This window comes from Haliaeetus leucocephalus, unplaced genomic scaffold (assembly GCF_000737465.1).
Source record: "Haliaeetus leucocephalus isolate CR32 unplaced genomic scaffold, Haliaeetus_leucocephalus-4.0 Scaffold0, whole genome shotgun sequence".
NCBI lineage: Eukaryota > Metazoa > Chordata > Aves > Accipitriformes > Accipitridae > Haliaeetus > Haliaeetus leucocephalus.
Genome location: NW_010972436.1, coordinates 6,322,816 through 6,334,828, shown reverse-complemented (window position 1 = coordinate 6,334,828; position 12,013 = coordinate 6,322,816). Strand labels below are relative to the sequence as shown.

Genomic DNA, 12,013 nt, shown 5'->3' with positions numbered 1-12,013 from the left:
AAAAGATGGAGGATCTTATCAGTGTCTCCCTGATATGTATTTTTTCGCCATGTTTCTCAGAATGTTGGGATATTTTATTTTTCTTGTAATAACACAATGAGGGACTGACATATCATTAATTTTCCTCTATTTAAATGCTGTGATATCCCCCTGCCCATACTTAGTGGCAGCACTGGTGTCACCATTTCATTAAAAATAAATCATAAAGGTGTCTGCCACTTCCATTAATTTCAGGGAGATTGATGTCACACCCACAGACTGAATGGCTGCCATCTTACAGCACAAAGGTAGAAACATACATTATTAGAGCTGGGGATGATGAGGAGCCACCTCAATCCTGTTACACAGGATGGTTTTGACAACATAGCTTTTTCCTCGTTTGCCTTCATTGAATGCCTCTCGTAGATTACCCAAATCTCCTGTTCCTCTTGTAGATTATCCTAATCTCCTGTATTTGCCACTCTACTACTACCATTTCTCTGCTGTAACTTTGGTATTCAACTTCTTAGTAACCCCTATTTACCTGCAATGCTAATTCAGACCTCTGTCCCCCTGCCCACCCCAAGCACCTCACTCTCCCTACTTCTATGTTATATGAAGTCCCAGCTTGATACAATTAAAATAATAATACAGTTTTGAAACAATTTAGATGATGAATTGGAGTGCTTAGTTATTGGATCATGTGTACTTATGTGGCTTAGATTTAAAAAAAAAAAATTACTATATTGAGTAATAGAACTCTGCTTAGGTGATTCAGGCATTGTAAAGACAGTATACAATGCAGAGATACATCTGCATGTGAAGGTTTTTGCAGTTTATATAATTTTATTTGAAAAATATTCAGAAATGTAGGACAGATGCTCTATGCTACTGGTATGTTCAGTATTCATTTTCCAACTGCATATTATTTACCTGATACAGGGGCAGGGTAAAAGTGAAAATGGTAATAGTGGTGATTCCTTTTCTTACGGCTGAGCAGAGGGGCAGGACACTGTTTTGGTGGGGAAGGAAGAGAATGCAACTGTTGGACAGAGCCTTGTTTCCTTTTTAATTGTACTTTTAAAATGGAAGCAATGAACTGATGTTCATGTATTACAGTAAGGCAAATTGCAGAAAGAGAAAGTATATGTGCAAAGCATATGTACAGAAATAGACACAAGACACAGTTTTGGAAGCAGAGGGCTTAGACCAGAGTAAAGCAATCCCAGGCAGCCTGGCAGGGCAGAAGGGAGGGCTACCCTCTGCCTGCTGGGGAGTCACATGGGGAAGGGAGGCAGGCAGGGAAGGGAGGGAGAGCAGAGGAAGAAGCTGCTAGATCCTGCTGTACTGGCTTGTGTTTACTGACCATTTTATTAATTTTTGTGTGCATTATTGTTTGGGTTTTTTTTCCAAGCAAAGATTTTCCCAGTCGCATTAGCGTGGTTGAAGAAGAGAACTAAAAAACTAGAAGAAAGGTTAAAATGATTCTTTTTTTTTTTACTCTTAAAATTTGGGAATCAAATATCATGACACAGGAGAAGGCGGGAGAGCTGACTCATGATTTGCAAGTGCCAGAGGCTGACACTGCAGTTTCCCCTAACTTCACTTTAGAGAAGGAAAGAAAAACAGGACACATTTTCAAAGCTCAGGATTGCATAGAATCATGTATAATTATTGAAAGAAAGGTTGTCAGTGTGCACTGATACACTTAAACTAAGGTGTGGAATAAGCCAGCAAATTATTCTTTTCAACTTGTATTTAAATATGAAATGGAACTGACTATAGCATGGTTTTTGTGATAAGAAATGTATTATTTTGGACTCACAAGATTCAAGATGTAATTTTTTCTTCTTCTTGTTGTTGTCAGGTGAGTGTAAGTGTGAGGACACATGGTCTGGATGCATAATGGGAGACACGGGGTAAGGCATTTCACTAGAGGAAAGTCATGCCCTTCATACAGTGACCTAAAGTAAAGCTGTGAAAATGTTTGTCTTTTGTGGTTCAGCAGAATATTTTCTGTGATTCATTTTTAAGAAAGTAAGGTATTAGCTGTACAAGAGACATAGAAAAGACACTTTCGAAGAAATGTGAAAATAAGTGAGTTAATGAGAGGATATGTGAGGACTTTTGGTGACTGCTGGTTTAACTCACAAAGCACAGGGCTCAACAGCCAAGCCAGGTCATTGCAAAGAATCAGAAGCATGCTTAGCTTCTTTTCTCCTGCAAGTTTGCTATTGAGTTGTGGGAACAAACTGAAATTCTGTTATCAAATTTCTTAAGTATGCCTCATTTTCAATGTTTCTTTTGGAATCTTTCATCTATATCTCTAATTTTTTATCCCCCAGTTTGTGTGCTAATGTTAGAAAAACTGCTCCCATTGGAGGTTGAGTATGCTTGTATCCACATGTAATGTCACTGGAGAGATTTTATCTAGTGACTAGTGAATCAGCAAATTTTTGCTGCTAGATAAAATTTAATGCTTTCTAACATGTGGATTCAGACCTTAATTCTTTCTGTTACAGACCTGTCTTTTGTCATGTGTGTGAATTAAACTATAGCCTAGTTTTGGATATAGACAGTGCTCCAAATTTATAAATTAATTTCAAACTGACCTGCAAATTTTCACAATAGCTTTGTGGTCAGAACAATTTTGAACAAAGAAGCATATCAAAGCTCTTTCAAAATGTGAATGTGTGCCTTTTTCACCTTGTCTACCTAAAAGCATACTAAGTAGGATTTTTTCTGATATTTAGTATGTTAAAAAGCCAATCTGAGAAGCATTCTTGATTCTTGTAAAAGTGATTCCTTATCTAATGGTCTTTAAATTCTTTATCTGAAGTCCAAGTCTTTCAAATAATTAGGTACACAAAAAAAGCTTGGATTTTCCTAGCTTATTGATGAAGGTTGGTGAATACCACATTCTTTGTAGTCTTTAGACCTAAATCATACACACTGGAGATGGAAAAGGCCAATAATGTTTTGCAAGATATCACTCTGCAATGCAGGATTATTTTGTGTAGCACTTCTGCTAATATTTTTTTATCCAATGATGAGCTGATACAGGAAAGCCCTTGAGATTACAAAATCTGCTTGAAGCATAAGTACTTTCATGACTGAGGACCTAAATACAAATATCACTTAAGTTATCTCGTGAAAAATCCTTTCCCCGTGGAAAGGATCCACGCAAAGATTGTCTGCATCATTTTGTTTTTAGGTGGTGCACTGGGCCTTAGGTTGGCACTCTGTATTCAAATGAAATTTATTCAGTGAGGCACATGAGAGAGGGAAGCTGAAATGTTAGCTGATGTTTGTTAGAAGCATATTTAAAAATAGTATAACTCTTATTATATAAAAATTCTGTGGGCCAGGAGAGCAATTTCATCTAAGAGGGAAATGAACTATGAGCAATCTTTGTCTCCCCCAGTATGTACGGGAAGAAATAAATATATTTCTGAGATCAGGCCTGTTAATGGAACAGGTCATGTTTGTGAGAACTATGCACTGTGTAATAAGATTTGTGGTATTTGGCATGAAATAACTTAGTGAAGTGTTTTAGACCTCTCACTTTCCATGAGCTCTGTGTCATTGTCGAAGGTTCTTTGTCATTTACCAAAATGATTTACAAATTAGAATTACAAGCAGATAGTCACTCTGATTCTGAACAGTGCATTTTGGTACTTTTTCTAAAGCATAACACTGTGTATCTCCTCCTGTTTTGAAAAAAGAAAATACAGTGTAAAAAGCACTGTAGAAAGTAATCCTGCTACCTTATTTCTCTGCAGGTATTATCTTCCAAGCAAGTTCTCCAAGTGTGATATTGAAGAGTATCATGAATTTTTAAACAATGGAGGTGGGGCCTGCCTTTTCAATAAACCAACCAAAGTAAGCATTACCTTATTATTGAGTATTATTTCTATTCTATTTCTAATTTAGATGAAACCAAGAAGAATGAAAATGATAATGTTGGAAAAAATAACACCTGTAATTTTGATATTTCTGGTTCTCTCTAAATTCTAAATTTTCTGGTGACATATGAGTGAAAGTAGCTGATTTTAGTTCATAGTATTGGAATTTGGAAATTATATTTACATAAATTTTTAATAAGTGGTTTCATGTTCAATGGAGTTCCCACAGGCTTTGATCTAGAAGCATCTCTCACACAATTTGTTCGGAATATTGTAAATACAATATGTTGCTGAATTTATTTGCTGAGGTTTCAGGTGTCTTGGTAAACTTTTGCACAGCTTGAATTCTAATTTGTGTTGAACTGATGTCTTTTGGTACAAATGTCTGGAAGCTGAAGTAAGACTGCTTTTATTTCACATCTGTCCCAAGACGAAGATATGACTCCTAGAGCCTCTGCGGGGGGTGTGCTGCTGTGCAGTGTGGCAGCTTTGCAGGCACCAGTGGTTACAAGTGGTTGTGATACTCTCCCTGTTCGGAGAAGACAAGGTTTTTACAGTGATTCTCAGAACAGAGTTTGAAAACTGGGACTAGTTTTTCTAAAGCTGAAAGAGGTAGAGCAGGAGAGAAACCCCCAAGGAGTAGGGGACAGACAGTAGGAGAGCCCGTGGCTGCTGGGTGCCTGTCACTCTCCTCATTCCTCGGGCACCGCCCACATGGTCCCCGTCACCATCACCTGACAGTCTGACATCCCCTGAACTGCATGTGCTGGGGGAGAAACGTGTCTGGTGAGAAGTGCTCGGGTCATCTTAGCCTTGTGTTAGCTCGTTCTAGGCCAGCGCATGTGGCTCTGCACAGCCCTGCCTTGTGCTGGGTAGTCCCCCCAGAGGGGGAAGGCTGGTGAATCCCTGCTGGCCCCTGATCCTCAGTGCCACTGTACCTCGCCTCATTTAGCAGGGTGCGTTACCTGCCTAAAGGCTTGGGGGCAGGAAAGCTACAAAAACGTTGGGACCCACTTAAATGACTGACCCATCCCCTCCAAATTTGCCTCTGAAGTTTGAAATCAGAGGTCTTGCTGTATGAGTCCTGGAAATCGGGAGAAGGGGGAATGTCTCTTGAGATAGTATTTGCCTTTTCTTTGCTTCTCTTGTTTCAGTTTTGGTCTGCTAAACAGGTATATTCACATAAAGGATGCAAAGAGTATGAAATGATTAACTGAGACATTTAAGGGAGATAAATACAAAGCAAGGCTAAAGAAACTCCAGCCAAGATGCAAGCGCTTCTACAATGGAGGATTTGCAGCAGGGTTTCAGTATATTCCTGCTCCGTTTACTGAAGCATGTGTTAAAATGTAAAGTAATCAGGATAATGATCTTGACTCTTTTCTCTGTATAATGAATGTTATCATCTATTTAATGGCTGTCTTTCAACAAGCAAAAGAAAGAGGCTAAGGCAGAAAGACAGTCCAACGTGCAAAAAAGATGTGATAGCTAAGGTGGTCACAGATGTAAAAGACAAAGTCAGTTCTGGAGTGATGCATGTTCCTCCTGGGGCGGCTGAGAAAAAGTGCATCTTCTGACAACCACAGAATTTCTGTAAATGTTAGAGAGGGGAAGAGAAGGCATCAAATCTGGATAAGCTGAGTCTGCTTATCTCTCAAACGTCTCCTTTTCATGGAAGAATATATTATTTAAAGTGGAGAGAAAGCACTGTAATTTGTTAATAAGATCTAAGATTTCTCATTCTTTAAAGTGCACCTGCATTTTAGAAGTTTGCTTTTTCCCATCTCATTAAAGGTGGAGAGAAATACTGGTGGTTTTATTTCTTTGTTGAGTGAATTGTTTACGTAGTGTAATGTTTCTTACTTGGGTTTGTTTAAGTGATTATGTTCATTTACACATCTGTCTCTTGGAGAAAACCAATTACTCTCATCTCAGTTTAGATTGGCAGCATTTACAATTTTCTCTAATGGCATGTGGAAATGTGAAAGTTAGATGTGGAAGCCAGGGTCATTCAGATTCTTTTATGTATTGTTGTTTGGGTTTGTTTAAAGTTACTGTCAATGGATGTCTGTCTAATTCACAAGGCTGTCAAAGACATGTGTTTCCTAGCCAGGGTGGTGAAACACAAACTTTTGCTTTTCAAGAAATGAGATAAAAGAAAACTGATGTGACAAGGTACGGTGTTCGACAGTGCTCCACTGTAAAATCAGCTGTGATCCCGAAAATTACATCAATGACTGCTGGAGCAGATTGAGCGTATGCACTTTTCAAATGAGTGGATGAATTACATGACTTTTGGGGAAAAGTTATCCAATTTGCTTTTCCTTGCATTTCTTATTTAGCTGTCCCTAAGTACTGCAGCGAATTGGCCCAATGTTTTAAGGCAGGACCCTCTGTTACTGCCATCTACTTGTCTGTATTGTGCAGCACACCTAGAAATACTGAAGAAATTAAGATGTCTGGAAAAATACATAGGAAACAAGCAGTTTTAACAACTCTTTAATAATTTTAAAAGATGATTGCTTGCTTACATTTAATGTTAAATTCTACATATGCATTTCATGCTGCAGCCAAATTTCCATTTCAAGAGGGGGATCTAATAATAGCACATCAGCCTCTGCCACAAGCCTCAGGCTGGTTTGTGGCACAGTGAAGTATGAGGTGAGGCTTCATCCTGTGGGCTAGTGTCAGAAAGGCAGCAGCTGGAGAGAAACGCACTCTACACCACGAGCAGTGTACTTGTGCAGGTGGCTCATAATCAGGGTGGTTTCTGGAACGATCCTAGTTTGATTGGACAACTTGGAGGACAATCTGCAAAATTTTAGTCTTGGTGACACACTTATATGCTTTCTCATTTATGTAATAAAAGCTACTATTATGTTTTCTTATGCCCAAAGGAAAAAAAAAACCATTTTATTTTCTTTTTGAAGAATTACCTTTAGAAATTTTAGGAAAATAGAAACAATGAAACTGGTAAGAACGGAGTATAAGTGTCCATTAGAAGAGAACATAGCACGGATCTTATGTAAAATATGGTGAATGAATCTTGCCTCTGGGAAAGGAAAGTACTACTTACAAATATACAGATTTAGACATTTTAAGTTACAGTTTAGTGGGGAAGCTGAAGGGAATAGGAGAAAGCCTCACCAGCTATACTTTCTCATTTGCCTGTGACACATGCTTATGGAAAACTGCTGAAAGTTCCCAACTGCGGTAGAGGAAAAGGGAAGTAGAAAGCATCTGACTACAACAAAAACTCACAAAGAAACCCAGCCTCTTGCCTTTCCCTGCATTGCTGAGCCACATACTGCCAAAGGACAATTTTTTATGGCTATTCATTCTGAAGTTATAATGCAGGCTTCAACCTGGGACACAGCCCTTATCACTTGAATTCCAGAACAACAGCAATTGCAACCCCTGTGGTGATAATGAAAATGTCGTATTGTTTTAAATTTCTTCCTTTATTGTCACACCTTTTGTTTTTGGTTGTGACTTCTGCTCAAACTGAATCTGCTGTAAAAATGGCACTCATGCACAGAAGATGCCATGTGACTCGGCAGTATTTTAATTCACAGCATTGTTTGTTCTCTGCACATTTGTTTGTGTTGTTTCTAGTCTGCTTCTGCCTGAGTTGTGGGTACTGTATTTCAGTTAGTGCATTTGGAGTGCTAGCTAAAAAACCATGTTGTACAGCGTAAATATTACAATGATTCTGTTAGGAGAGACATGCCCTTTGATTTCTGATTTTGCCCTGTAGCTTCTGGATCCTCCAGAATGTGGCAATGGCTTTGTGGAAGATGGAGAAGAGTGTGACTGTGGGACGATAGCGGTAAGTGCAACGTACTTTAAATTAGCAACTAGGTTCTCCAGGACTTGGGGCTGCCCATCACTGCCATTAACATTAAGTGGAGGAAGACAGGCAATGTTAAGGTCCTGTGCCAAAGGATTCATCATTTCTTATCTTTTCCATCATGTTTAACACAATGTGGGTGCCACCCTTCACTGCTGTTGACAATAAGTGGAGGAAGACAGGCAATATTAAGGTCCTGCGGCAAACGATTAATCATTCCTTACCTTTTTTCATCATGTTTAACACAATGTGGGCCAGTTTTTTTATTTTATCACCACATAAATTCTGAAGAGTAACAGTAACAGCTACCCGTGCAGAATTAGACCTTAAAAGATGTTAAATTATTTTCCTAGATGGGAACATGCCTCGTCAGTGCTAAATGTCAATATTTAATGACTGACACTGTGGAGTTAGTGTCGTGGTTTAACCCCAGCCAGCAACTAAGCACCATGCAGCCGCTCACTCACTCCCCCCCCATTCAGTGGGATGGGGGAGAAAATCAGGAGAAGAAGTAAAACTCCTGGGTTGAGATAAGAACGGTTTAATAGAACAGAAAAGAAGAAACTAATAATGATAATGATAACACTAATAAAATGACAACAGCAGTAATAAAAGGACTGAAATGTACAAATGATGCGCAGGGCAATTGCTCACCACCCGCCGACTGACACCCAGCCAGTCCCCGAGCGGCGATTTCCCCCCGCCACCCTTCCCAGTTCCTAAACTAGATGGGACGTCCCATGGTGTGGAATACACTGTTGGCCAGTTTGGGTCAGGTGCCCTGGCTGGGCATGAGAAGCTGAAAAATCCTTGACTCTAGTCTAAACACTACTGAGCAACAACTGAAAACATCAGTGTTATCAACATTCTTCACATACTGAACTCAAAACATAGCACTGTACCAGCTACTAGGAAGACAGTTAACTACATCCCAGCTGAAACCAGGACAGTTAGAAAAATTATTTCCTATATTGCATAGGAAGCAGCAGCTTCATGCCCCACAGTACATGCCTTTTTCTGCCTCCAGGTGCCTGAAAGCCTGGTTAAAAATCTGTTCAGGTAGCATGCTAAGACAAGAAGTAGTAAGAGAGCTTGGGGCTCATCTGCTTTTCCCATGTATTCTAAGTGTGTGTGTGTTCCTCAGGAGTGTGCCAGCGAAGGAGGAGAGTGCTGCAATACTTGCACCCTGACGGCAGGCTCCCAGTGCAGCAATGGGCTTTGCTGTCGGAAGTGCCGGGTAAGGGCAGTGACCTTCACTGCAGCATCCTGGGGGGAATGCATCCAGGTGGCTACAGGCACCACAGCACATGTCTTTTTCCTTGCAGACCTTGTGATTCTTTTTCTGAAAGCTTGCCTTTTAAGATTGGCTGAAAGCTGGTTTGTCCGGGGCTATTCTGTCTTTTAAGCTTGGCTTCTTGGGGCACAAACTGTGATCAAATGCAGAGCTGTATTAAAGCCGTCTAGTTTCAGACAAGTTTGAATCAGGTTGAAGTTCCATGAGGTTTCATTAGATGTCCTTGTTTAAACATGCACATCCTTACCCATGTGCTGCTGCCAACACTTACATGTTGCTCTGGGTTTGCCCCATGAGACTGAATGGCAAAATAGTACCACAGAGACCCAAGAGAAGGATACAGGAAAAAAACCCAACAGCCTGCAGCTAGCAGAATTGTTCAGAAGTGTTCATCTAAAAGACACCTGACTTCAGTTTTAGTTGGGTCTGCCTGGGTCTCCTTATATTTGGACTGACTGAAATCCCATTGAGTAAAGGGAATCAAGCCCTGTGTAAACTATAAGGTGTTCTTCCTGATACATCAGTAAATAGTAAGAGGAGGTTTAGCCAGATCTTGGCTGTAAGGGAGCCCAGCTAAATATGACTTCAAATAGTTGTTTATACTCATTTGGTAATAATGATAATTATTATTAATGTTACTAAAACTGTGGTGTGCTATGTGTGATATTTTTATCTTTGTCTGTGGGCATTTGAGGGTTTCATGTCCTTAGGAGGAACATTAGTAATAACTGTGCACCAAATTCTTGACTTTGTGCTCATCCTAATGTTAAAAAAAGAAAAAGCACAGATTATGCTGGAACAGATCACATTTCCCTAAGCATATTCTTTTTTTTAAGGTAATATAAAAAAAATAAGCAGATTGCCAGTGTGGGTGAATTTTGTTGAAGTATCCAAGTCACATAGGCACCATATTAAAGACTCTCAGAAAAAAATTAAGCTTCTGTATACCTACATTATTTTTGCAAAGGAGACAAGGCTTTATCTACATACGGAGTGGTGAGGGTGAGCCAATGAAGAGAAAGGCGGAGTTTTGCAAAACACTTGTCCCTAGGAGGTGTTAATCAGGACGACTCAAAAGACCATGTATAACAGTTCCCAAACTTGGGGTTACCTTCCCCTGTAATACCCTGCCTGAAAGCGGGAGTGAAGGAGGGATTGCAAGCAAAACATGGTGGGTGTACATCCCAGCATCCTGTGTAGTGTCTCTGACAACATTCCTGTCCATCTGCGTTTTTCCAGAGACAGGTGGGGAAAAGATAAGCTGAAGGCTGAGAAAATGGTTACCAGAGTCTAGTTCTTCCACTGACGTGTGCCTGTTCACACCAGCTGTGGAGTTAGCAGTTGTCCAAAAAAAATGTATGTGCATGCAGATCCAGGAAAAAAGTCACAGAGCTGCATAATGAACTGGGTATCACAGCCTTAAACATTTCAGGGAAAATAAGGGGTCTGCACTACCAATTGCCACTAATGGGATGTCTTCCTGCTTTTACAGGTCTTAAGACTTAGCACAGAAGTTTTTAACCAAAATGCCTATGTTAGGTCACTGACAGATTTTTCGTTGTTAAATATCTGGTCACTTAGAAAATGGTGTCAAACCGTACGGAATTCAGTACATTTATTAATAGTTTCTGTTCTACAATGGAGCATTGTAATGACCATAGTGTTTATACCTAGAGCTTTGCAGTGTTATTAACTCCTAGAAAGAAGATAAGGATCACTCTCCCTGTTTTATGAAGAGCAAAATAATCACGAAAAGGCTCAATGACCTGGTCAAGATAATGCTGCAAGCCACTGCAGTATTGGTTTGATAAATTCCAGGGGTCCTGTGTCCCGAGAGAGCACTTATCCTGCTTGTCCCCACACTCAATGCACTCAGGAGGGGGTGCCTCAGAGTGTGGTACCACTTGCACCAGTAAATGGCTGGTGGCTTGACAGGTGCAATGTCTGCACCAGGGAAAGGAAAGTCTTCCCACTTCAGTCAGCACATGAAAGTTTCCCATTTTTTATTTTAGTTAAAACTCTAAGAAAACATTGCATTTAAGGCAAGATATGGAGAAACCAAGACACTAATTTTCTGTCCTTTTTTTCCAGTTTGAACCTAAAGGAGTTTTGTGCCGAGAAGCAGTGAATGATTGTGATATTGCAGAGAACTGCACAGGAAATTCCAGTCAGGTGATTTTTGTATGTTCTGTCCAAGAGATGAAAAAAACCCACCTGAAGTCTCTCAAATCACTGTGAATGTTACTGTTTTGTGTAGTAAGGTGTAAAAAAATCGTATTAAACCTGCTGATATTGAAAAAAACAGCATGATAACAGAAACAATTTTCCATATACCATTTGTTGTATGCTTTGCTACCATGCTTGTCAGATCTATACTCCATTAGTTATTTTCTCTTTCTATAGTGTTCTCCCAATATTCATAAAATGGATGGATATTCATGTGATAACAAGCAGGTAATTAGCACTTCAATTTGTTTTACATTCTTTCTGCTTTTATGGATTGTTTTTTATAGATTTTGGTTTAAGATCTTCAGAAGTCACCTGTGACAGTTTTGCTGACATTCCTGTGTTTTGGGTGCTAGTTATATTTTGGAGCTAAGCATTTAAATGAACAGAAAGTAGAATCGCATATTAGTTGCCTCAATAGAAAACATGTGACAAATCTGTATATTAAACAAATACATATTTTGGAAAACCAAGTTATTTGAAACTTTTTCTGTATTTTTTCTTTCTTTCTAGGGTATTTGTTTTGGAGGAAGATGTAAAACCAGGGACCGGCAGTGTAAATATATCTGGGGTGAAAGTGAGTGAATGTTATTGTTTCTAAGTTGTTCATGTGGCTTGAAAGATTACCTTAGCTGAGAAAAATTATGGAAGAGACATATTCAGAACCATTAAAAACAGCTAGGACTGTATGTCCCTCCCCCCTTACCTCCTCATTTTGTCTTTCCATCCTCTTTTCCAGCTCTTTTTCTAGTGTTTGTT

The 12,013-nt window shown here is 39.5% G+C and overlaps 1 protein-coding gene across 1 annotated transcript in view; it reads left to right on the top strand.

The window, feature by feature from the left end:
* The window catches only part of ADAM22 (ADAM metallopeptidase domain 22), a 136,065-nt gene that overhangs the window by 95,260 nt on the left and 28,792 nt on the right, over positions 1–12,013 (top strand). The window contains exons 14-20 of the mRNA XM_010562646.1: positions 1,847–1,898; positions 3,762–3,861; positions 7,642–7,713; positions 8,879–8,971; positions 11,120–11,200; positions 11,432–11,482; positions 11,768–11,831. Of these exons, the coding sequence (XP_010560948.1) occupies positions 1,847–1,898; positions 3,762–3,861; positions 7,642–7,713; positions 8,879–8,971; positions 11,120–11,200; positions 11,432–11,482; positions 11,768–11,831 (513 nt within the window). The remainder of the gene's footprint in view (positions 1–1,846; positions 1,899–3,761; positions 3,862–7,641; positions 7,714–8,878; positions 8,972–11,119; positions 11,201–11,431; positions 11,483–11,767; positions 11,832–12,013) is intronic.